Below are 25,935 nucleotides of genomic sequence, written 5' to 3'. Positions count from 1 at the left end.
AAAGATAGAAAAAAAATAATACTTTAAATCAATCAATAAATCTGTATTTTCCTGCAGCAAAAAAAGTGTTAATAATACACTTAAAGAAAGCATTTATTTATTTATTTTTAATCCGGTTTGAATGAATGGGCTCCCCCCCACCTTGGAGTGTGCCTTCGTGCGTTTTATTCAGGACACGCTTCTGGACGCTTTTCAAGTAAGCGTCAACTTGCATTATTTCTTATTATTGCTTGCACTTATTGCAATAAGCAGGCAGCCCCCTCAGGGGGGCTGCTTACCTCACTCTCGCTCACTGTATAGATTTTTCCACCATTTCATCATATGATTCTTTGTGTGGCTCAAGTGATCTCAGCTTTTATTAAAAAAAAAAAAAAAAAAAAGTTTGGGAGGGAGTTTCAGACTAAGATTCTCCCGAGTCCTCTTTATTTTGTCGTCAGTATTTTGTTGCTATGTCTGGTTTGAGTGCCGCGGGGGGTCGGAACGGATGGGTGGGGGGTGTCTGGTGGTCCGGGCTTGAGCTTGACTAAGCGTTTTGGTTCCAGGGATTGCGTGTGAAGGCGGCGCGGTGTCATGACTACATCATGACCCCGATCCCGTGTGAATTCGCAGATGTGCGCTTCCATTCATACGCGCAATCGCATTTAATAAGACTCATGCATCAACATTCATAAGCGGGAAACGCAAGGGCTCTGCTATGCTCTGCTGTACTGTAATTTGGATGTGCGATGCTGTTTTCCCATGTTATGCTATGTAACGCTAGGATATGCGATGCTATTCATATGACATGCCATGCTATCCATTGCGTTGCTGAGCTGCAACAAGCTAAGTCGTGCGATGTCACGTTAGCATACCAAGGTTTTGACAGCGTGACTGTACAAATGAAGGTCATGTTCCAGGGCCGTACAATAAGAGCAGTGTTTCACTCTTGACGGGGGAACCACCCTACACTCCCCCCCTTCCCAACTGCTCCACGTAGCTCAGTGGAAGGGGTCACCCGCTGAGCTATTTTAAGGCCGCACTATAAATATAGGAAGCATTCGTCAGCGCTGAACATAACAGTCGATTATCTGTTATTCAGGAATTTGCGCATATGGGGGGGAAAAAAAATAAATATATCATGGAGCTCGTCACCGAGGTGCCGGAGAGTTGAGTGGAAAAGCAAACCTCTTGGATGGAGTGGGGGGTTGAGTCGGAAAGGGGGGCAGCGGGCATTTTACAGCCAAGTGTGCTTCGTACAGTCTGTTCACGTTGACTGTATAACATACTTGACATATTGTAACGTTCTCGTGCTAACGTACCACCTTTTAAATCCCATCACCTTCACTATACTATATAATGCGTAGACCGAACAAAGGATAGCAGTATTGCTATTCCTCCATTGCCCATTTTTGATGATGTTGTGCCTTTTCCAGAAACGACTTTGTTTGTGTTTCTGATTGGCTATCTTGCATTTTTTTTTATACATATCGTTGAAAAAATATGGGGAAAATGTCATCATTTCGATCTCTGCAACATATTTTCCTCTGCGTAGCTCCGAAAGAGGCAATAGCCTAGGTGCCATTTTTTGGAAGCAGGCGGTCAGTAAAAATGACCTGCAGCTCCTTTTGGGGTTGATTGTTTTTTGTGCCTTGCAGCAAAGACAGCGGCATTATAAACACCACGCCTCCTGGGGAAAAAACCGGCCGCCGCCGCCTCCTCGACACTAAATTGAGATTTTGTTCCAAACAAAACAAGCCTCCTCCGAGCAAACGCAGATAACAAATCACCACACTCGGGTTACTTTGCAGCTGCAGTACGTTTGAGATTCGCTCGACATCATAATCAGCTCAGGTGTACGAATGCTACTTGCAGAAATTATTTTTATATTATGATTATTATTATTGTTATTATTATTTGGACTCTTTAAAAAAAAAACTTGCATCGCTAATAATTGCTCCCATCTATAATTCTGACCCTTTCCCCATGCGTTTGCTTCATCAGTTGAGTCGCTGCGGCATCCCGTTCAGCGTGACAGCGTATGACTTCCGTCATTCAAGCGTCCGTAAACATCACCAAAAATGGGTGGGATGAAAAACAGAGATATAAAAATACCCATGGGATTATCCACAATTAGTAATGCATCCTCATGAATATTAATGAGCTGTGAGTGTCTTTATCAGCTGTGTGCAGATGACTACCTTGGGCTCTTTCAAAGGCACACAGAGGCTCCCGATTATCTTCTCAAACTCAAATTTTTTTTGTTTTTTTGCCTCTCAGTACTATAAACAACTGTATCTGGCTGTGTGGCGGAGGTAATGTTGGCCCAGTGTTGCACTGATGATTTGGGAAAAGTACTGAGTGCTTGTCTAACAAATGCCCAAAAAAATGGAGTTAGCCCATTTGAGTTATCAATGGCTCAAAATGGTGAGTTATTCTTACCACGTAAAAAAAAAAAAAAAAAAGTATGTATTATACTCGTAAAGTGACAACTTTTTTGTCATACCATTACGACATTCTTGTCAATTTAATTTTTTTTTCCCCAGACCATTACGTTATTGCAAAAATAAGACTTTTTCTTATATTCACACAGCATAAAATAACAACCGAAATGTCCACTTTATTTTGGTTTGAATGATGACGCTATTCATCGGTACCCGCCTCCCGATGAATAGCGACCAGTGTTAGTGCAGGACATGAGCTCACCACCCTGGACATCCAAAAGTCCATGCCGACCCATATTGGCGTTACCAGAAGTGATTCCTCTCCTCCTGACAACATTCCTTTGGCTCACCTGCCTCGCCTGCCTCCTCGCCGCAACAGCTGCTTCAATCTTCCCATTTTCCCAGGCTGCTCATTCCCAAATTCAACGCGGGATTCTTCTTGCCATGACGTACTCCCCAATTTCGTAGATGATCTTTATGACAGGCCCAGAACTCACATCCGAGTCGTTTTACTCACCGAAGCTTGAGCGCCGCATAGCGCGTGCGCTTTCCGACAATGCGTAAAGCCCATTGTGACTGCGGTTCGGACTTTGCTCGTGCTAACAGACGGTTAGCAAATGATGAAAACGGGGGTGTCTTTCTTTTTTTACTTGCAATATTTCACTTCCCTGTTGGAATTTCCATCCGTCCTCGCCTTTCCTTCCATCCCGGCTTCCTTCTTTTTTCCTTCCACCCATCCACGTTTCTGTCTTCCTGTAAGTTCATTCAAAAAGCGTCGAGCAACTTTTTGGCCCAACCTGGACATGCGCTGGGATGTTGGCCCATTCCCTCCATGACAGTAGAGCGTGCCCTTTTCTCTCTTCGTGTGAAAAGTTTCTCTTTCCGAAAGTGTCAGAAACTATCAGAACAACTCAGACGGCCATGTTGGCTTTGGGCTTTTCCACTGGAGTGGCGGCTTCTCTTCCTTGTGTGTTCTGTGTGGTTTTGTGTTTTGAGATGGAAAAAAAACAAACATAACTTGGTGTTTGTTCTGCCCCATATGTACAAAAAGATGCCGTTAAAAGAAGCTTTTTTCTTTTCTTCTTCTTTTATTGTCCCCTGTAAAGATGGCAGCAACCAAGAGCGACGCTTGAGGAAACTAAAACAAATGAGAACAGAGCAGACTTCGCTTAAAATGCAACTATTGCAGCTATAAATCAACAAAAAATTGGTAGTAGATGAACCCCTAATTCCCTGTGCTGTTTTTACCGCGTCAGAATGACACATTGGTGAATCATCATCTGCTTCAGAAAGAAAAGTCTTTTTTTGTTTTTTAATTTGTATCAGTGCTCTGTATCGGTGAGTGCTCAAAAGTGAATACTCGTACTAGTATAACTCTTCCCCCCTCATGTTGGGCTCTTAAAACGCTGGCAAAATAAAAAGCAGGCTGGGCTTCTATTTGAACGTCGGCTCTGTGGCTGTGGGGACAGCGGGGGCATACTAATACCAGCCAGGTCCAGCTGCTTGCTACGCATGGACGACTAAGCTCGATTGTGAAACATCACACGGCCTCTCTCTCTGTCGCACGCGCGCCGGGGTAGCAAGCGGCAAAGTGGCTCGCCACTGTGTCGTCCGCCAGGCGCCCGTCTCCTCTGATAGCTGAGCGCTTACTGCTCAAGCAGGCGGCGGCTTCGCCGGTGTCACTGAACTCATCGTGCCGCCGGTGCTGTCCCATGCATACAGATGCACCTCCATTAGTAGTACAAGTAATTACAATGAGTAGGGAAAAAAAAGTCACTAGGAGGCGAATGGAGGTGACACTTAATAGAAGAGCGCGAACGCATTGGGAAAGCATGGACGAGTTTTGTTTGTTTTGTTGGATCCCCGGTTTGTTTCTTTTCATGACACTTCCAAGGCGTGCCAATTATTTGCGGATTCACAAATGACTTCAAGCCCATTTTGCCTGTTTTTAAAAGTCGACCGTGTCCCCTTTTGAGGACTAAAATTTGCCCAGCAGCCTCGATGAAATCTTATCAAGTCTACACGGAGTTGCAGCTGAACTTTGGGGCAGGACAAGCGCTGTCGACACCATCCACCTTCAAAGTCGATGATGACGACGACGATGATGGGGATTTATCTTTTCGGACACTTGAGAGCTTTGGTGGCAGCGAGCCCAAAGCGCGGCTTTGCCCGTCTCACCTTCCAGCCTCAAAACCATCCCTTTTCCTCCCACAATCATCACCGCTATTTTTAGGCATCGGTTTCCTGCGGGATGATTTTTTTTCCTTTCTTTCGACACTCATAGTGGAAGCTGACAGTTCCTTCTTGCCTTTGACCTTCCTCTTCTTCCCCCATCTCCAGCTGTGAGCGTGATCTGTGTTCATGACGCTTCTGGCTCAGGATCTGCCCGCCTGTCTGCGGCTTTCGGCTTCCCCAAATATCCCCGGGCACGTTTTAATGGTGAAATGTTTCGGATTTCGCGGCAGTCTTGGCGTTCTCGCTCGGCCGCATGAGAGCCTCGCGAGTCTGTCGCTTGTAACTGACCGATGGGGAAGTAGAACGGGAGGCCCCGCCCAAAAAGTTATATTAGGAGGTGTGGTGCACCAGCTGGAACGCTGGAAACGACAGGATTTGTTTTTCGTGGCTGTAGCTTGACATGTCAACCGACAATGATTAAAGGGCAAGTCAAGTCAAACGTTTTCTTGACACAATGTTCAGTGCACCCCGACGAGTCTAAACGTGGCTTTCTGATTGATATAATCCTATTTGAGCGAAGGAATTTTTGTGTTTCAGCATCTTTCGAGAATAAAGTTGTAATCTTTTTAGAATGTTCTGAAAAATGTCAACTTGATGTTATTTCAACTCAATTGTCAGGGTGTGAGGTACATTTCTTTTCACTGCGCACCAAACCCACGCTTGTCGTCAAACCTGGGCGCATAGTGTCAAACGTGCTAATGGAAAGTTTTCCCAGGAGGAGACGTGACCTCCTAATGGCCATGCCGGGCCTCATCCATTTAAAGTGGAGCTATTCCCTACTGGCAACTCAAATGGGAAAAATAGTCCGCGCGCAATCCTATTTCAAGATGATGTGCCATTTATCAGTCCACTTGGACGTCGTGAACTTAATACAAAAGTGACGTTTGTGTAATTTATCGGTTGCAGGTGGGGAAAAATGTATGACTCGGTATTCCATTTCCGTGGACGTGGAGTTTGTCTAATTTGATCCCACGTCATAAAATGTTTTGATGAATTCAATTTTAAGGGATGTCCTCTTCCGCATTGGGCCAGTTTGTCAAGAAGCGAGCGTTTATCAGGGAGGGGGGCGGAATAACCAATGACGTGATTTCCTTCGGGATGAGACTCTTGAACTTGAGCAGACGCACTTGCAGAGCAGTTGCGACAGTAAAATTGGGACAAAAACTCAAACGGAATGTGAGCAGAATAAAGTGTTTCATTTTTTCCCCATTCAGTCTCAGTTGAGCTATTTTGGGGGGAAATAGTTCCCCTCCACCCACTTGTTTAATAAAGAGATTTGTGCCAATCCCTTTGCTCAAATGGCGCACGCCTTCGACGCAGGCAAAGTTTGCGGTCCTCAACGTTGCCCAACCTGTCACCCTACCTGCCAAAAGCGAAGCTCATTGTCGGAAAAGGGCGCTGCGACGGCCCGAGAGGGACGCATCCTCCGAGCCTCGAGGGGCCTCGCTCGCGTTATTTGTGTCACCTGACGCTAAAAGCCTGCTCGCTGCTGCCAACCTCGGATTCCTCTCATATTTCACAAGCAAACTCGGAGGCCTCGCTCGGCTGGCTGCCATACGGAATAATGAGCTGTCCTGTGCTGTCTGATTGAAGACACTGGGCCCTTTTGTCGTCCTCTTCTGCAGGCCTCCCTTTCCGAAAAAGACGACAGATCATCTTAGCCCACCCAATTTTTTTAATTTACTTAAATGAATAAAAATGGAGACTGTCATAAATCTGAATGTTACGACAAAGTGTATTCATTTTTTAATGTTCATAACATGAAATATTTTTAAAATGTGATTATTTACCAGTGCAACAAATTACGTTCTCCACACTCTTCTAATGTACTGACTGCAACAGTTGGTTCCCACGTTGCCTTACGTGTGTCCAGTGAGGTCACCACACCACCTAGTGGTAGTGTTGGTCATGACAGAATTTCCAAACTTTATTGTAATTTCGTTTCGTTTTGGCGACATTACACAACTCACTCCACACCGTGAATGGCTGCAAGAATTTATTGCATTTTTTTTTCTTGCACGTAACAAAAGCCTGGCCTTGGAAAAGAAAATAAGATGCAACCCTCGTTCTGCTCACTTAAAAGTGCCATCCACCAGAATGAAATGACTATTCAAGAAAAACAAGTTTTAAATTCTGCTCCTTGACATGCTTCTGTGTGCACCCCTAGCACACCTTCATAGTCCAACAAAAAACTTTCAGGTTCATGCTGCCGTTTCCATCTTTGAAGGAAAAGTAGTAAAATAATATTTTTCAATTTTATTTTAAACAATGAATTAGAACAGCAGGTCTTCAACACCACTAGGTGACATTATCATTGTGCAAAAATGTTCTCTCTCGGTTGTCGTCAAAGTCTTAGTGGTTTTACTTTTTAATTTTTCTCTTACTTTTATCGCAACTTAAGCAATGAAACATCAGCAGGTGTCAGTATCAATCTGCAAATGCCTTCTTGAGTCCTCGAATCGGGTTTATTTATCCCTGCATGTTTGCTGGTCGACATGCACAACGCGTCATTCATATTTTGGGGATAAAGTGCTTGGAGAAGTTTCATTTTGAACAAAAGTAGTAGCCCTTGGACACTATCTTGTGGGATCTTTAGCCAACCAGAGCACAGTATAAACTTTTGTAGTGGCAGGGCGACAATTGCGTGGGGATTTTACTTTAAGCTCAGATGGCCTGTACGGTTAATACTGGGGGGGGGGCGACTCACCAAAAACAAAAGCAAAGCCACATGACTGCTAGTTGGACTTTCTAGAGCGCCGCGACAGTTCTGTGGATGATGTCGATGCACTCTCTCAGCTGAGACTCGTTGATGGTAAGGGGCGGGGCCAGGCGGATGATGTCGCCGTGGGTGGGCTTCGCCAGCAGGCCGTGATCGCGGAGGCGCAGGCACACCTTCCACGCGTCGTATTCTGAGCGGGGTGGCACGCGGATCGTCAGCGTCCCTCTTGTTACAAACGTGGCCAAATGGCGCGGCTAACCTTTGGTTTGTTTGATGACGACGGCGTTGAGTAGGCCCTTGCCCCGCACCGCGGTCACAATGTCGGACGGCAGCTTCCTTAGCTCCGAGCGCAGCAGCTGTCCCATCCGCTCGGCGTTCTCTGCCAGCTTCTCCTCCTCCAATACCTGCGGGAAGCGTTGTGTATTACAAGTAATGGCAATGGAACTAAAACTTTAATCCAAATAAAGTATCATTGCTGAGAAAAATAATGACAAATAACATTTTTGAATTAAAGCAATTCAGGACCAGCAAATGTCAGTCATATATTGTTTGACTACAGAGTTCAGTGAGCTTTTTGAATCGCTTCAAGTTCTTCATTGAAAAAATATTGGAGACCATGCAAATAAATGTTGCGGGTCTTGAATGAACTTGAACTCTGACCTCGAGGGCAGCGATGGCCACCCGACAGGCGACGGGGTTCCCGCCGTACGTGGACCCGTGCTCCCCGGGCTTGATGGTCAGCATGATCTCATCATCGCACAGCACGGCAGAGACCTGACGCGAATGCAACCGTTACACGTTGCGCAGCAAAAATAATGAATACAAATTTGGCTTTGGTTATCAAGTAAATAAAACGCTTACAGGGTAAACACCTCCCGAAAGCGCTTTTCCCAGAATGACAATATCCGGACGTGCTTGCTCATGATCCACGGCCAGACGCCGCCCGGTACGCGCCAAACCTGTCTGCACCTCGTCGGCGATCCACAACACCTGGAAAGACATTTTTCCACACAACTAATTCATGCTTCCCTCTGTCTTTTTTGTAAGTAGCGTTGCAGAATTATTTCAATAACCAACTGCAACTTTGTTTGACGACGCTATTTGGAATGACCAATCCTCACAGCAATGAGGAAAGTCGAAACAACAACTCACGTTGTGCCGTGTGCACAGCTCCCGGACCTGGGTCAGGTAGCCGTCGTCGGGCACCAGCACGCCCGCCTCGCCCTGGATGGGCTCCACCATGAAGGCGGCGACGTGCGGGTCTTGCAGGGCTTTCTGCGACAGATGTGACAGAACAAAACATGACCAAGCCTCCTTTCTCTTTTCACAGAAAAAGTGAGCAGTTGCAGTTATGATCGGGTGGGGAATCCCAGGGACAAAAACAACACAGTCAAACCTCAGCTCCCTCTCTTATTTTGTCTGCTAGAATCCAAAACCAAACCTCAAGTGCGGGAATGTCGTTGAAGGGAACGAGCTCAAATCCGGGCATGAAAGGGCCAAAGCCTTCGTAGCTGCTGGGGTCAGTGGAGCTGGAGATGGCTGCCAGGGTGCGGCCCCAGAAGTTTCCATCTGGCACAGAAAGATGGAACAGAGAATATTTTTCTTGTCAAGCGATGAGCGACTCGGCGTGAGTTGTGGCCATCGGCGGCCGGTGCGTGAATGTGCCGAGCAATCCGTTCCAACTAGGTCATATCGAGTTGGCGACCATCGAAAAGTGACTTAAAGGATAACAATCCAAGCTATGCATATGAGTTGTGGGTGTCATCTTCTCATTCTTGGTCTTTTAAAAACTCTTTGCTTCAGGCTTATTTGGTCTGGAGTAACGGTACTCTCGGTATCTTTCACTCACCGGCAAAAACAATCTTGGCTTTGTTCTTGGGGACGCCCTTCACATTGTAGGCCCACTTCCGAGCCAGCTTGCAGGCCGTCTCGCCGCCTTCCACACCTTCAACAAAGACTGGCATCAGCATTTCTCAGTCGCCCCGCCACCCCCAACGTACACTCGCATTTTTTTCCCTTACCGGTGTTCATGGGTAAGACCTTGTCGTAGCCAAACATGGTGGTGACGTACTCCTCGTAGGCGCCCAGCACGTCATTGTAGAAAGCTCGGGAGGTCAGCGTGAGCATGGAGGCTTGGGCGGTGAGGGCTGCAATGATCTTGGGGTGGCAGTGGCCCTGATTCACGGCGCTGTAGGCGCTCAGGAAGTCAAAGTAGCGGCTGCCTTCAACGTCCCAAACAAAGATTCCTGATGATAGAAAAGATTCCGTTTTTCAGCTCACTGCAGATTTTTGTGTTCTGCGGCTTTTGTTGTTCAAAGCGTCTCCCTGCAAAGAGCACTGCTTACGAAAATTATAAAAGCGCTGAATAATTCTATGACCTTCAGCACCTTAAAAATAATGTATAGATGAGCACGGTTAATTGCCTAATTGCCTTCCACATAACATCCTTTCTTATCATATGCCAATGACAAGAGAGTCAGTGAGGGAAAAATCAATTCAAGTTGGAAATCTTATTTTTATTGGAAATAAATAAAATGATTTAAATGGGTAAGTTAAGACCCGCTCTCTAGTTTTTGTGTCCAAAAAGACTTTGTAACATGCCGTAAGTTTTTTTGGGGGCGCAATGTTAGCTCACCCTCGCCCCGCTGCAGCGCCACAGGCAGGGGATGGTAGTTGTGCGCGCCGTACTTCTCCTCGCGGGCGTAAATCTCCTCGGAGGTGAGCGGCTGTTCCAGCTTGCGTGTGACGCCGGGACGCGCCGCCGAGTAGACGCCACGGAGGCCGCCTAGCGGCGCCGAGCTCCTCAGGCTGCGACCCAACTGGAAAATCATTGACTTCATCCTGGTGTGGTTGCGTCTTCAGGGAGAAAAGGCAGACACAGTCGCGGCTTATGTGGATATTCAACAGTAACTGGCTGATCCAGTTCCCTGTGCGAATCCGTTAGCCTGCTTCCCAGTCAAACTGGAAACAAGACACATGACAAAAGCTCGGGGCCGCTATTGAAAGGGAATAAGCTCATCCCTGGCTTTGTGAAAACACCGCCGGTGTGCTCACTCGGGTCTGCTGAATAACAGCGAGTCCCCTTTCAGACAGCTGACAATACAGAACAAGTGTCAAAACCATGATGCCGCTGGCTCTTTGACAAACTCGTCAAAATTTGATATCAAGCAATTATTACAAAACACTTCATCGGTCATGGGCATTTGGAGAGCCCCCTCCCCCCCAACCCCCTCCTCATGCAATGGAATATTTCATCTTATTAGTGTGCATGTGCAGACTTGATTCAGAAAAAGTAGCAATATAAAGTGAGAAACTTGCTGGCACGTTGTCAAAGAAACCTGGAGCAAAACAGTTTTGTTTTTTTAAAGGCAAATCCTACATATGGTGGTCAGGAGCTTGAGTTTTGAATCGCCACTGCGCAAAGACTTTTATGGGAAACAAACCCACCACAAACATGGCAACTGATTTTATTTTATTGTTTACACGTGTTGGGCTATCGGCCCCCAAAATCCTGATCCTGTAAAGCCTTGTAGACTTGACAGGATGTCAACTGGCTCATGTGTGGCGTGACTCAGGATGTGAGTTGTCATCAGCAGTTTGTGTATGGATGTCCTTATTACATTGTTCAACAATGCGTGTTTGTTCTGTTGCTGTTTGTTCAGGACATAATTTTACAGTGTGCGTTACCTTCCACCACCCAGTGAAAGTTGTCCAAAAAAATCCTTATTTATCTAACCGTCCAGAGTTAGGGATTTATTAAATCAAACTATTTAAATGTACCCAAATAATGCATAAATTTATCATTCCTGCTCACAATTCTTTTGCAATTTAAATCAAGTTGGATTTATAAATTGTGTTGTCAAGCATATGAGGAATCGATTGTAATTGTATCTTTTTCCTCTTCATATTACTTAAACCAGATTAAACATGCAAACCGACATTAGCCGTTGCTGACAGTTGATCCTCCTGATATGATGGTAGCTTGCAAATCAGCCAACCACAAAAGCAAACAAACGGCAAAGAAAACTGAGTAAATTCAGCTCCGCTCAGTTTCTCTTAAATTTGTTCTTGCTTGTATTTTGAGGGCGTTAGACAAGGTTGGTGTGTGCATTTTGTTTTGTGCAATAGTGACTGTGGATGGTATGATTTCTCTGCATTTTTTTTTTCTGTCATAAGGTTGTCCTGGTAAGCACGGAGTTATGACAGATTTGTGACTAAATGGCAGTCCTCTCTCTGTTGTAATGTGTGACTGATCTGTGCCGCCTTACACTAAAATCCCTGGTTTATATTTCACATTTTCAAAGCACAACAAACGTCTTACCCTTTAGGAAGCGCATTTACAGCATGCTATTGATGTGGAGGTCCCTCGGCTGGATTTTCCTTTGGCTCCCAAATGACCCTCACGTAATTAAACTCTAAACACTGCAGTAGATAATCGTCCTGACCTTTTTGGCAGTGCTGGACAGTTTAACCAGCCCCTGATAGATGATAGGCTGCAAGGGAGCAGCCTCCAAACACGCGCTCCCACTTGATGCATGCGTCTAACTAAGCATTCTGCTTTAAAAAAATATCTGTTGCCAATTGGTTAATTTATGTTATGTAATATCTATTTCAGTCAATATCTCATCCATGATCATATTATTATATTACCCCGGTAGCTAAGCTAACTTTAGCTGTCAAGTGTAACGGAAGACGCACATTAAGACAGATGGAGAACAAAGCACAAGTACCAGAACAAGGTGAAATGTAGTTCAGGACCGTCTTGGGACGTGCCGTGTGTCTGTGGGGCTTGGGTTTTATCCGACGTTCGGCGTTAGAGCAGGTCGGATTTCGGTGTGCGAGCCCTTGTCAAGCGTGGAAATATACTAAACGCGACGTCACAGGAAACGCCCCCATGTTGTAACAGTCGCCGTGATTGCGAAACCACCAGTTAGGCTCGTATTGTCCCTTTTAAAAGTATTTTCATTACTGTATTTTTTTTAAATTAGAATTTAACTAAAATATGAACAAAACGGAAAAACTAGTTATTTAGAAACACTGTTCCAGCGCGACTGTAAGGAATTGATTGATGCTCCTCTCGCGCATGCGCAAAAGAGAGCCGTCTCGTCATGGCGGACACCGGTTGGACCAGCTGCGCTACCAGTTTAAAAGGTGTCATACTGGACATGTGTGGAGTCTTGTATGACAGCGGGGAGGGCGACGGGGTGGCCATTCCCGGCTCTGTCGAGGCCGTGAGGAGGTGAGTGTTGAGCGGCACTGCAGAAAACACACACATTTGATTTGAAGCCGGTTGTGTTTGCATCTCTTCACTGAATACTCTCGCTGACTTTTTGTGTGTTTGCGAAGGCTCAAAGCTTCCGACCTGAAGCTGAGATTCTGCACCAACGAGACGCAAGCAGTGAGAGAGAAGTTTGTGGCCAAACTTCAAAGATTGGGATTTGACATTTGTATCAGTGAGGTCTTCTCTCCTGCACCCGCAGCCGTTGCTGTGCTGAGGGAAAGGGGGCTGCGGCCCCATCTGCTGGTATACGACGGTATTGTCTGTTCATACACGACGTAGTCGAGTCTTCATTTGTACTGATTAGCAAACGAATCTGGGAGATTCATATCTTGGATGTATATGTCAGTTGTTATTGCTTGTAGTTACTTGTTTTTAAAAAATGTGGGTTTTCCCAAATTTTTGGCATCACCTGAGGTACTGTCATCATCTCCAGAGAGATGAAATATATTTGTTGTCTCACTGCTGCACTCAAAAGTTAAGTGATCACAATTGAGTTTTTCCACTGTAGTTCTCAATGTTTTATTTTAACCAGACTCATATAAATACATATTACATATTCTCTCTCCCAACAGCGCTCATGCCCGAGTTTGACGGCGTAGACAAGAGCAATCCCAATTGCGTGGTGATCGGCGACGCTGCTGAAAAGTTCTCCTACGCCAACATGAATGAGGCGTTTAGAGTTCTGATCGGCCTGGAGAAGCCGACCCTGTTCTCTCTCGGCAAAGGGTAATCGTTGACCTGTCCTCGGGATGATAGTACTGCTGGTTTCCACCATGTGCATAAATCATAGCTTTTGCGACATTTAAATGGGCACCATGTCTGTAGAAAAGTCCAGCATGATTGACTATGTGATTGTCTCTCTTTGTTTCATCGTATCATACAGTAGTTAACCCTACTCTCTCTCGCCACAGAAAGTACTACAAGGAGACAGATGGGTTGAAGCTGGATGTGGGAGTTTACATGAAGGCTCTGGAGGTAGAGCGGCTACCACACTAGATGGGATTGCTTGTCATCGTCATACCCAAACTTTTTATTTCTTAACATTCTTTGTTTTTATAAAGTGCATACGATTGAGAGCTTTGTGACTTAAAAAAAAATACGAAAACTCGTCATTTCGAGGCACCACAGTACATTTAAAAAATGGATGGAAAAAGCGCAATTGCAAAGAAAAAAAAAAGGTTTCACACCTGTTTGATTTAATCTAGTACGCCTGTGACGTGGAGGCCGAGGTCATCGGGAAGCCGTCCGCTACGTTCTTCCTGAGCGTCCTCAACGACATGGCGCTCCAGCCGCACGAGGTGGGTCGAAGCAGACACGCAAAATACTCATGACCGCGCATATAATTTGAATCTTGTCTCTCATGTGATGTCCTTCATCTCTACAAGTTATTTCTGCTCATTGAGGGACCGTCTTGTTTTGTTTTTTGTTTTTTTTACAACAATATATTTGTATTGCACCGGTAGGTGATGATGATAGGTGACGATCTGGTGAACGACGTTGGCGGCGCCCAGCAAGTCGGAATGAAAGGCGTGCAAGTCCGAACGGGAAAATACAGGTTGGTGAATTACAGGATAGTACCCGGAAAAAAAAAAACACTGATGATTATTCATCACAAACAACTCTGGTAGCCGTTCTATTGCGACAAAATGTAAAAGACCAGCTCTCTGGGGAGAAATACCTCCTTTTGTCAACAGAGGGCGCCAAGTACCAGTTGTTTATTCTCTTGAGTTTCCTTCTTTGGGTCAAACAAAGATTTGTACGTTTTATTGAGACGTCTCCAAAAATACCTCTCCGCACAACTGAATCTCAACATATTTATGGTACAAGGCTGCTCGGGTGCCTTAGTTGCAGTGCAACTACAGATGTGTGGATGATTATTTAAAAAAATAAAAATAAAAATGCTTTTGTGGCTCGAGTGGGGAGCAGATGACGCGCAAACCTCTGCTTCCCATCAGGCTTGGAAGGAAAAAGAGAGCGCCTGAAATAGCCCAGCCAAGCCCAGGCCAGCAAAAAAGACAAATCACCGACGCTTCTTGTCGCGGCTGTGTGGATTAGTCAGGACATGATCTATTATATCACTGAGCACTCCGTAGATGATTTATTCATCATAACCGCTGACTTGTACAATACAAATAGCACGACAAATAACAATCTGCTGTCAAAAAAAGTCCATATTCATGACAAGCATCACCTTGTACTATCAAATTAATTGAATACCCTGATTAGAAATATTCCAGTCCTTGTTCAAATGGCCGAGTGCCTACGCCTTTTAATAACTTTCTCTCCATACTGTGGGCGTTCCGACACCTTTTAATGAGACAAACTTGACGGGATTACCTTGTTTGATCTGAAGGATTTGTTCCATAAGGAACTCGTTTCTTCGATTGACTTGAATGTGTTTGACAAAGCTCGAGAGAGAGCACAACTGCATGTGTTAAATCGGAGGCCCTAATCAGTTTCACATGTACTGTACATGCAAGGCTGCACCTTTTTTCGTCCACATGACCATTAGTCTTATTATTCCTGCAGCGAATAATAACTCTGACTGTGGACGCTTACGATGCCTGTTGAGACGACAATCTGTTTCCTTGATGAAAGTCTCTTTTTGTTCAACATACAATCCATTTATAAAAATGGAGGGAAATGTAGTTGATCTGAACCACGCCAGGAATTACAACCTCCAACGGGGCCATTAAACGCCTGAAACACGTTCAGTATGATCATTAGCTTGGAGATTTATGAGTGGCGATGAGCGTGACATAATGCCATTTTGAATGAATTGGCAAGTGAGGCCAGATCTCCCATAAGACACTTATGACTAGCAGGTCACTTTATTAGGAACACCTACACAAACAAAAGGGTGGCGGGGGAGGGGGGCCTGCAATTTAAGCAGAAACCGTCTGCGGATTCCTGTTGGAGATTGGCACGATGAGAGCGCATGACAAACATTTTCACACAGCACCCGCCATCGCCGCCGCCTGCAAAACAGTTTACAGTGTAAATCATAACGCCTGCCGGACCACGCTTGGCTGCACGTGAGAGCTGAAGCCAGTGTTTCCGAGCTGGTCCGGCTGGATTCTGTGTCGCCTCTGCCTCTGGGAGAGACTCAACCGACGTGAGCGTTTTGGTCGTGCAGCATCTCAAAACCATTTTACACTGCCTGGGCGGAGGAGGGGGAAAAAAAAGCATTTTACGTGTTCTTTATAAATGGCACTGAGGCACTTTTTCACTTGTACGAAGTTGACCCGGCACTTTGTCTCCTTAACTGGTAAAATCAGAAACCCCTTTCACACTGTTGAGTTCAAGGCCAACGCTAGCAAACGTAGCCAGATGAGCTTAGCGAACTAGGGTAATATGGCTAGCTAGGCACTCTTGGTTGTAAGTTTTTTTTTTTTTTTTTTTTCTAATAGTAAATCAAAAGCTAGCCATCTTTGCACGTGCACTTGTCGCTCCTTAAAATTATTGTTGCCTGTCTCTATTGATATGTTCCATCTGCATTCTTGTTGCATAAGTGTACTTTCACTTCGACCTTAATTGAACACGTGAACTACAAACACACTTTGGTTTTTGTCGGCTTGGGAAGTAATCTGTGTCATCAGGTGTCACTCCCCAAGTTGTGTATTATCAGTTATCTGGAGGTCGTTTAAAAAAAAATAAAAAAAAGGACGGGGGGCATGTTTGGTTTCTGTTTGCGTTGGTGCATTTAACAGATCACGTTTCAAGATTTCTTCTCAATCACATAAACAATGTACATATGTTACAACATGTGTTGCGTAATGACTATATTGGCTGCACTGTCATAGTTATGCTAATGAATGTGCAGACTAATCCAAATTGTTCCGCTCTATTCCCTCGGATGTGGAATTGGCAGCTATGGGCGTAACGTAAACACAATCCGTTTCGGCAACGATGGCCTCGTCTCGCTGGCAGACCCAACAACGCTGCTTTGTCCCTCTTTTCCGCCAGCTGGTCTCTCTCTGCTGTTCACATTTGCATCCTATGCTTTAAATTGAATATTCCACTGACATTACCGGTTTGAAAGATCCGTCTGCACTCCCGCTGCAGGCTTTCCTGCTTCCTCTTCGTGCCCAGATTCCAAGCGTAGCACTTCGGCCAGTCTGTTGTCCCTCAGAATGCTCCAAATATTGCAAACACATGAACTTATCGTGACTGTGAACCAAACGTGGCTCTGCTGAGCTCTTACGGTTGATTTCTGCGATTTTAGCAAACGCAGTAAAACAGCATCGACTCTGTTTCGTCATGAGTAGATTATGTTGTGAGTCTATCGCACTGTTTTTGCCATAATTATCCACTCTACAGCGATTAACAATCATTCATATATCGAAAAACAATAATTGATACGTCACTGAAGAAGTTATGACTTATAATGGAGCCTTTTCTGTTGTTGTGTATGAATGGCACAGACATGGAATTGGAAAGCACAATGGCAATTTTGCACCATCGCAGGTAGTATCCGAAACCCCTTTCACGCTGCCTCGGGTGTACTATTCATGAGGGATTGGCCAAGAAAGGAAAAGAGTGAAAGCCCCGCAGATGGCTCACTGAAACACTACCTCTCAAACACAAGAACAGCCCCTTAGCTGCTTCAACGGGCGGGGGGGTAATTCCCCACTTTCCAATTACCATTAGACAGTCCACTCTCTGTGGGGGAAAGTGGGCCTGAGTTGCTCTTGCAGTTTTTTTCCCCTTTTAATTGTGTGTGACTCGGGACTCCCCGAGCTGCACTGAAACGCTCTTACGCGTTACGATATTGGCGCAAGGGGGAGAGCTGCGGAAGTCGTCAGCAGCGAAGGAAACGTCCGTAAAGCTTTTTTGTCCAGTCTGCATGCACTGAGTCAAGTCTCAATTTCTGTATTGACTGTATTCATCACTTCCTCATCGTACGATTTGTTACATATCAAGCGGTTGAATTTGCTATACGTTGTCAAACTCCCGGTTTTCACACATTTTCTGCCGACGTCATGTGACGCATTCGAAGGATAACGGTGTCTCCCAAAGCAAACAAAAGCCGTGGCCTTAAAACGCAGCCGTGGAGGACGCCGAGACCAACAATTGACCTCCGTGAAATCTGGCTGGTGTTTGGATAGGTACTCTTTGCTAATTCCTATCTAAATAGGGATTTAGATGAGGGAAAACTTTATTAAAAAGAGTGGATACAAGAGATAAAGCCAAGGCTTCAGCGGCGGTGTGTTGAATTAATAAAAATTGCGTAAACCCCTAGAATATTGTTAAAAAATTCCTCTCTTCAAAACTGAAGCAACCCAAGAGTGAGAAACTGAAGCTTTCTCCCAAAGTCCTGTTTGTTCAGCTTGAGCTCTTTGTTTCGTAAAGGAACACAAGAGCTTTCCTCGTGATTTTGTCAGTTTGAGGATCCGGGTTCCTGTGTTGCGCTCAGGTGGCTTTCACCAAACCGGAGAGAGCTATTAAACCATTTCAGATGCTTCACGTTTGTACTCCAGTCGATGTTGTCTTGACAACTCACTTGAGCGTGTGGAGGCCACAGATTGAAGTCGGCATCTGTCACGTTGCGCTGCCATAACGCTGCGCTCCCAAGTCAGTCTGCAGCTTGCAGCTGCATCGTGTCATGACTATAAGGGAAGGAGAGTTCAAGTGGAAAGACAGTTCTGTCTTTCTTTACCTCATCCTGAACCTTTTGAGAAGCCCGATGCAGGAGATTGGATTTTACGAATTCTTAAAAACTTCTGATGTCGCAGAGAAGCTACCTTCCCTTTTGCCTCAAAATGTAAAACACCTCGCAAATGGTTGGCGTTGTTGGAGAAGTATCAAATAGAACTTGCCCACAAGGCTTGGCTGAGCATCAAGGTTATCGCAAGTCTGTGGTGTTTTGAAGGGCACGATTCGTTTTTCTTGCGGGTGAGAGAGGTGTTTTTCTCGCCAGCCGTGCCCTCATTGGTGCGCTCCGAAAAACCTTCGCTTCTCCACAACAAACTGACTCGAGTGTTTTTCCATCCAGCTTTGGCAGGCTTTTGACTGTTTTCCTTTTCGGCGTTGCTGTCTCGTAGCTCATAAATGGGATTCCCCCTCGGCGAAGGCCGGCGTTATTTCCACTTTTTTTTTTTTTTTTTTGGATGCATCTCGTTCACGCAGCAATAAGGCCATGCGGGCATGAAAAAGCGTTGAGGGATTTTTCAAGTATTGGGTTGCAGGTGCAAACGAACCACATTGCCCCTGCTCCCTCGAGCGTGCGCGTTGAGAATTTGTTTAGCATGTCACTGTGTGGTGTTTTTATCTGCACCTGGCTGACGTCTACGGTTAACAGCGAGCTTTGCCTGTCCTGAAAAATGCTGACAACAGGGTCCTCTGAGGATGCAGTGTTTGCCTCGTTGATTATGGATGTGACAGAGGTTAAAAAAAAAATGGACAAGGCAGATGTGTTGCTTTAAATGTTTGAGCACAAGTGCAGTTTGAGTGAAGTTTGGCGAGCAAACAGTTTTTACCGCTAAGTCAACTGTACCTAAATTTAGCCAGCATTGATTCTGTTTTGCCTTGTTAAGTGGCAATGAGGAAACCACGGTAATAGAAGAAGAATGTCCGCTGACAATGACCGTGAAGTATGCAGTGAGCATTCTCAGCAGAAAAGACTTGCACCCAGAATGACTTGTCTGACAAGCGCCGCCGAGGTTAGCTTCTGGCACCAGCCGCTGCCCGCCACGGGCTTCTTCAGGTCCCATTTAAGACTTGCGTGACACAACAGATTGTGGTCAGAACGTCCAGTTGCCGTCACGTGGCGTTGCTCACGTGACAGTGACAAAAGTCACTGTGATCTCCGAGAGCGAGACTCACCTAGCAAAGGAGAAGTCGTCCACCGCGTCGTCTGTCGCTCTGGTCGATCATTCACCGCCGTGAGTGGGCGCGAGTCATTCAAGTTGGCGGGCGGCCTTTTGTTGAATGACCTGGCGGCCGTGTGAAAGTCACCGAAGGGACGCCGGGCTTATCTCTTTTTCCGCCGTCCCTTCCGTATTGCACAGAAGGACGTGTTACCTCACTGGGTAACACAAGCTGCTTTGTGTCTGAATTTTGCATGCTGGCATTGAGCCTCTTTCTTTCATTATTCATGAAGTAAAAAAAAAAAAAATGGTAACCTTAACGGGCTGTGTCATGAGTTTTGGGAGGGTATTGTGTTCTTTTGTCAAGGTGTACCTATGACCTGATATATTATGTGTAACAAAACGTATGAAGAAAATCTGAGATATTTGTCATGTGGAGAGCAGCCTGTTTTTGACGGAAATCTCCGCAGCTTCTTGAATGTTGCTGTCGACGTGATGCGTGGCAACTGAAAGTCTGATGTAGGATGGTTGCACGTACGTGGAGATAAACACAGTGGCGTATACAAAGTCTTAAAACCCGCTGTATGAAATTCATGGAGATTGTTGTCACATGTCGGGCCCCAGCCTGTACTTGCCAGAAACTGCTGCGCGTCTTTGAATGTCGCAGCAGGGCCCTCCCTGACCAATTTTCTATCCCTCACAAAAAAACTGGCATTTGAGCAGCTCTGTTTTTGATCGGCTCAGTGTGTTTGCATGTTTTGTGAAGTCAATCCGTCGTCGAGGCCGCATGGGGAGATGCAGCAGCGGGACCATTTGCACCTCAGCTCACGTAACCCAAAATGCCCGGCGGGCTGACAGACGTGCGCAAACACATGGCAGCGGCTTCCCCCTGCTATTCACTATTCAATAGCATGTCTTTGCAAAATCCCGCGCCCGGCCTCCTTTCTGGCGGCATACAAATATTTGCCACGGTGCCTTGGCGAGCTCTCGAAGCACAGGATTAATGGCTGTGTGTGTGTGTGTGTGTGTGTGCGCGCCACGCACATGGGGAGGGGGGAGGGCGCCGGGGGACAAAGCCCGAAGCCCATCTGGAACTCCGACCTGTGGCTCGATCCAAGATGCAGGATGAGGCGGGTGAATATTGAGGCCTCCGTTTCAGAAGTGAGTTTTTTGCCCACACAAAAGCCGCCATTTTACAGCGGTGTGGATGTCAAAAGAATAACGCAAAAATATTGTTAGTGGCTCACATTATTGTCACATGAAGGACACGAGCGTTACTTTGCTCTGGCTTTTTTTCGACCCGTTATGTGAAGAATACGGAAGATCGCGGTCACGTGCAGGACAGTGATACAAATGAACAGACATTTTGCAACTTTGTTGGTATGGAAATGTTTACACTTCATTTTTTTATACCCAGAAAAACATTTTTTAAATAGCTGCTTATTTGTGTCACTGTCCTACACTGTACATGAAAGACACAGTCAGTATGTGCCAGAATTTTCCCGTGTGTCTAAAAAAACGAGTATGAACATTTTCATGACGCCAGAAAGGCTGCAGCTTGCGGCTCCTTTGTCACTTTAGCCGTCTTGATGCCCTCTATGTGAAGAATATGGGACATTGTTGTTCGGTGTATAAACAGGAAATCGAGTTGGAAGAATCTTGAAACCAACTGTATGACGAATATGGTGACTTGATTGTTGTGACATGTAGAACACAGGGGTGCGCTCCCTTAAACATTTTAACAGCGGGCTGGGCGTATCAGACACACACACCTGCAATTTTAACAAGGGCTTGACTCTAAAAATAGTATAAATCATCATGTTTTAGAGCTTTAATCATCCCCGGGGTTTGCTTGCGACTTGCCTGCAGGCAGTTTTGCATTTAAGCCCGACTGATCAGAAGCCCAAAACACGCACTCTCCCGCAGGCTTGGCGGCATCCGCATACTTTGTTGACGTGAGCGCTCATGATCCCCCGGGAACTATTTAACACCGGAACCTCTCTCGGTCGACGCCCTGTCATCAACTGTGTTCTTGTTTGGGTCCTCCTCAGGCCCAGCGACCAGCAGCACCCGACCGTCACTGCGGATGGGACGGCCGACCACCTGGCCCAGGCTGTGGACATGATCCTCAGCCGCAGGGGGAAGCCCTGAGCTTTTGCCGTCGTATTGGAACGCGCCACGATATGGACCTCCAAAATCAGATCACGGATCACAGTCCGGTATGGTGTGTCTGTCCATATTGGACTTGATTGAGTCAACTTATTGTTGCTTTCGTAGAACGATCAATGACACGACCACCCCCTCACCCCCTCCCACATATAAGAATCCAATCCGAAAGTAGGTCATTGTCTCGTTCCGTGTGAAAGTGTCACAACTGGGCTCAATCAAGCCAACGAGTCGTCCTTTCATAGAATCGTCTGACATAACCCCGTCACTTTTGCCGGCTGTCGTCTCGTTCCACGCTGCACCTTGCTTTGTGTGCACACAATAGTCTAAAAACTGATGCTGCCGTTCCAGAGTGACGTTGGTTTCATTTTACCTCGGGTGGAGTTCAGTGTCATACCGGCAGCATCAATGAACGCTCGCCTCGCAATAGTCTGGTTTAGTGCCGTGCTTACCAAGTGGGCAATTGGGTTTGGAATCCTGCAACGGGGGACGAACTCAGTGGATGAAAAAAAAAAGTATTGAGACTTGAGAACTTCTTTTCTCTTTCACTTTTTTTGGGCCCACTTAATCTGCATACGAGTTCAGCCAAACAGCGTCTGACAGCCTTGAAGTCGGTGCTCTTGAGTTCTTTTGAACCCATCCCATCATGCTCAAACCCACAGAAAAAAGGCTTGTTTCCACTAAGTTGGAAGCATTCTCCAAACAGTTTCGGTAAGACAAAAAATTTGCGGCGTGAAAGGAACTACAGAGTCTAGGCCCAACCCCAGAGGGATTCATGAAGTAGGCTTGCCTCAAAACTTTTGTCCATATCATGGATTTTGGCTTGTTCTGATCAATAAAGTCATCACTGATCCGTGGTCATCATCAATCTCTGACATTTGTGAAGAGCTCTTTGTTGTTGTCTACCTGGAATTCACTTTTTTCCCCCTCCACATCTGCGAACGGGAAGCTGGCCAGCACGCCAAGACAACAAACGGAACCCGAGTGTGACCAATTGCCCCTGGAATGTTCTTTCCAAGCGTCTCGCCGTCATCGTCGTTACGGCCGAGCTTCTCCCGCGGGCCGGCCGCCTTCTCCTTGCAACGTGAACGGCTCGTTAGCATTCACTTTTAGCCTCAACAAGAAGGCGGAAACTGGCGAGAGATTGGGCTCGGGCAGGGCAGCCACAATGAAACTGAAACAGTTTTTTGATGGCCGCTACCCTGCAGGTTCCAATGTACAAAAAACAAAAGCCTCATTGACAAATGATTAATTGAGGTCTTCGCGGTTCACTTCACCATGAACCGACACAAGCTTGACTGTTGTTGGGCAATTAAAGGTAATGAAACGCTCTGAAGGACAAAAGTGCCACTCCTCTCTTTGATTGGGGAGTAAACCCGAGCAGCAGCCGACCGCAAAGTGTTCGCAGCCGCTGACTTTTCAAACACCTCATACGTTGTTGAACTCTGTATTTGGCCCAGTATTTTATTCCCTCTTGGCCTCACGCGCCGCTATTCAATTGGAATGAGACTTTTCACAGATTTATGGGCAATTTTTTTTTTCTTTTTGTCCTTCTGCCCACCCCATATGGTTCTCCCTTTCCTTCCACAAGCTCACTATTAAGCCGATGAGCTCATTTTCGATGCTAAGATGACTGACAGCGCAAAGTCTGGAGTGTGTCTGTCAGACCGTCTCCATCCCGGCGCCTCCCCTTAATACCTTTTGACTAAGCCGCGTTATCTTTGTTCTTGTATGGGGACTCCCCGGCCCCTCCTTAGATTGCGCACATGTAGCTAAGAGCAATAAATCCTAGAAAGAAGCACCTTAGGCTGTAGCAAGTGTGAAATATTTGCGGTGTGTGTGCGCACTCTGCCCTTGACCTGGATGTCAACTAAACTCAGCACGCCTGCACTGGTCCATGGGTAATCTTCGAGCACCGGAGTTCTGATACTTCGGGAGAGCGCGTGCAAGTATGGGGAGAGCATGGAACCTCCGCACATGGAAGGCCAGAGCCCAGATCTATACCCTGAATTCTGGGGCCGATGTGCTGACTGTTATCCCCACCTTGCTGCTCCCCTTCGATATTTCCTCCATAGGGATTTATGACAATGTGGTTCTGGATAGGAGCGTGGTGGAAGTCGTTTGTATTTTTGTGCCAAGAATTTGACATTTTATTTGAAGGCTGCGTTTCCCCAACCTAACGACAGCTCATAGTTTACTTAAAACTTTGCGGCGTGCTTCGACAACAAAGCGTTTGACTTGTAGATTTGACTACATGAGCACGATCTGAGTCAGAGTGAGTGTAGGGCCAACTGTCATGCGATAAGACCGCGTGTGACACCCCCCCCCCCCCAAAAAGAACACTTCACTACCATTTTATTGTTAAGGGGTGGTTGCAGCCCCCCCGCCCCCTGACCCCATCCTCCCTTCGCACCGTTATCTCCGATTAGAACACGGTCTCCTTCCCCTTGCTGCAACACGGCTGATTAAAGGGCCGGGCGGCGAGGCGCAGGATGTTTCAGGCGGCCGCACAAGGTTTCCGTTCTAAAAGAAGAATTTAACTCTTAGTGCATGGCCAGTGGGTTTTGTAACACAATGGGGAACTTGTAAATCACGGTATCGTTCTATGATGACTGACACGTTCCACTTTGATCAGAATGTGAAATCTGGAATGAATTACGAGTGAAGCGTTTTGTTGTTTTTGGGGGCTTGCGTGGTGGGTCGGTGCAAGGTTAGCAAGCGGGCCTGACACATGGCCCACATAACACAAGCGCCTCGCACGTCACCGGGCTCCTCGCAAGAAAAAGACCCTTTTGTTTGCCCCTTGCAGAGAAGGCCGCGTGGGCTGGGGGGCGTCGGTCTCTGGGGCGAACCACAGCTTAGCTCCGTCACTCCAGCCGCAATTATCACCCCGGACATCATTCTTGTTCGTTCGGTCGGCTTCACAAACACAGATTCATCAAGTGCGCCGTGGCTTGTCTTTAATTAGGTCAGTTTGCATCGTCGCATTAAATACAAAATCACTTTTTAAAACTTCAGTTGCTCTCCCGCAGAGGCCCCAGCTTGGCTCCGATAGATTTGTATTTTTAACTACCGGTAGATAAAGAAAAAAGGGGGAGGAAAACACGCACAAGTGCACATTTGAAACTTTTTATTCATATAGAAATACGCTCGTGTTTTTACATCACCTTGTCGTCACACATCGTAAAATATTAATGCGATTAGCGTCAGAACGGATCTTGCATCGATCTTGGAGAGAAGCCACGTTTCCCTTTTGTGGGTTGAGTCATTTCCCGTGTGTGCATTTCTGTGCTTTGGGTCGTCCAACTTGCCCACTTCTGGGAATCTGTACAAACCTGCTGCAAATTCTCTCCAAACGCTAACGTACCAGTGACGGGTTAGCGGCAAAAATGTTAAGACGAATAATTTTCACAGAGTTGACGCTTCCTGATTGCCTTGTCTCCTGAGACACATTTGGAACCCCCTGCATACTGGGGGCAGGGGGGGCAGTTTAAGACTACTGCCTCCAAAAATGAGTGCATAACTTCCTTTGTAAGACTTTCGAGTCAGTGTCAATTCTTCTCGATCTGCTCGATGTCCAGCTCTCCTCCGAGCAGATGGGCGTCCTTCCCGGTGCTACAAAGGCCCGTCCACGGGGGCAGCTTATCTTTACGGTACGTGGAGATCCGCTCCACCTCCTGGATGTTGAGACCAGGCGGCTCGTGCTCCGTCGTAGGCGGAACGTCGTCCGAAGCGTTGGTGGCGGAGGAATCCTCGCTGTGTCTAGAATGGCCTGAGATTCCATGGCAGCTGAGGCTGTGGAAGTTTGGAAGTTTCTGCAAAGATGGATGGAAAACAGGAACCGCCTTTGTGAAATGATTCAGCACAGACCCCTTGCACATGACAGCGAATAGCCTAATGAATGAATTTAACGTTCGTGGTGCACTTCCGTGGGAATGAGTGCGACTTTGTAGATGTTCGGCACAATCAAGGAGTAATTATTCGTGTTATTAAGTTGATGCATAGATGAAGCATGCTGATTGTCCAGCGCTCTTTTCTAGCGGGCTTCGCACAATGACGGCATACATGCAGGAGAACCTTCAAAGCACCTCGGGTAGAACGGATGCCAGGATCCTGACAGCTGAACACTTGGAGCGAGAAGCTTTGCCCGCACTGGGATGATCCAATCTTTACGCTTTAATGCGGAGAAGACGGAACAGCTGCCCCGCGCCTGAGCGCGACGGACAAAAGGAGCCCAGAAAGCCCCTCGATGGCTTACGTAAGCAGCGAACAGGCGTGCTGGAGACTGAGTGTGAGCCCCCCCCC

The 25,935-nt window shown here is 46.4% G+C and overlaps 3 protein-coding genes and 1 long non-coding RNA gene across 5 annotated transcripts in view; 2 read left to right on the top strand and 2 right to left on the bottom strand.

The window, feature by feature from the left end:
* LOC109513416 (uncharacterized) overlaps window positions 1–25,935 on the top strand; it is a 203,962-nt gene that overhangs the window by 155,654 nt on the left and 22,373 nt on the right. The gene's annotated exons all lie outside the window — the stretch shown is intronic.
* oat (ornithine aminotransferase) lies at window positions 6,639–12,253 on the bottom strand. Its single transcript, XM_019865863.1, has 10 exons — window positions 12,105–12,253; window positions 10,010–10,230; window positions 9,396–9,620; window positions 9,224–9,319; window positions 8,816–8,943; window positions 8,527–8,649; window positions 8,236–8,364; window positions 8,035–8,148; window positions 7,634–7,778; window positions 6,639–7,564 (listed from the first exon to the last, which is right to left on the bottom strand). The coding sequence occupies exons 2-10, from the start codon at window positions 10,212–10,214 to the stop codon at window positions 7,404–7,406; spliced, it is 1,326 nt and encodes a 441-aa protein (XP_019721422.1). The 5' UTR covers window positions 10,215–10,230; window positions 12,105–12,253; the 3' UTR covers window positions 6,639–7,403.
* The window catches only part of lhpp (phospholysine phosphohistidine inorganic pyrophosphate phosphatase), a 21,652-nt gene continuing 8,136 nt past the window's right edge, over window positions 12,420–25,935 (top strand). Inside the window, exons 1-7 of one of the 2 annotated variants that reach the window (XR_002167752.1) lie at window positions 12,420–12,613; window positions 12,721–12,908; window positions 13,228–13,381; window positions 13,567–13,630; window positions 13,861–13,953; window positions 14,119–14,210; window positions 21,516–21,688. Coding sequence is in view for 1 of the 2 variants with exons in the window: in XM_019865893.1 (XP_019721452.1) it covers window positions 12,483–12,613; window positions 12,721–12,908; window positions 13,228–13,381; window positions 13,567–13,630; window positions 13,861–13,953; window positions 14,119–14,210; window positions 21,516–21,615 (822 nt within the window). In the remaining variant the exon portion in view is untranslated. Of the gene's footprint in view, window positions 12,614–12,720; window positions 12,909–13,227; window positions 13,382–13,566; window positions 13,631–13,860; window positions 13,954–14,118; window positions 14,211–21,515; window positions 22,484–25,935 lie in introns of those variants that run through there. The other variant, XM_019865893.1, reaches the window with a different exon arrangement.
* Window positions 22,723–25,935, bottom strand: part of LOC109513426 (uncharacterized) — a 23,986-nt gene continuing 20,773 nt past the window's right edge. The window contains exon 3 of the long non-coding RNA XR_002167763.1: window positions 22,723–22,736. This is a non-coding gene — a long non-coding RNA (uncharacterized LOC109513426). The remainder of the gene's footprint in view (window positions 22,737–25,935) is intronic.

The sequence above is a fragment of the Hippocampus comes genome, unplaced genomic scaffold, assembly GCF_001891065.2.
Source record: "Hippocampus comes isolate QL1 unplaced genomic scaffold, H_comes_QL1_v1.1 scaffold116, whole genome shotgun sequence".
NCBI classification, from domain to species: Eukaryota; Metazoa; Chordata; class Actinopteri; order Syngnathiformes; family Syngnathidae; genus Hippocampus; species Hippocampus comes.
This window is presented reverse-complemented; position numbering and strand designations above follow the sequence as displayed.

Coding starts and splice junctions, on each gene's coding strand:
- oat (XM_019865863.1), bottom strand. CDS start 10,214: ATGAAGTCAATGATTTTCCAGTTGGGTCGCAGCCTGAGGAGCTCGGCG. Junction 8,944..9,223: donor AGCCAAGATTGTTTTTGCCG/GTGAGTGAAAGA, acceptor TTTCTGTGCCAG/ATGGAAACTTCTGGGGCCGC. Junction 7,565..7,633: donor CGTCATCAAACAAACCAAAG/GTTAGCCGCGCC, acceptor CACCCCGCTCAG/AATACGACGCGTGGAAGGTG.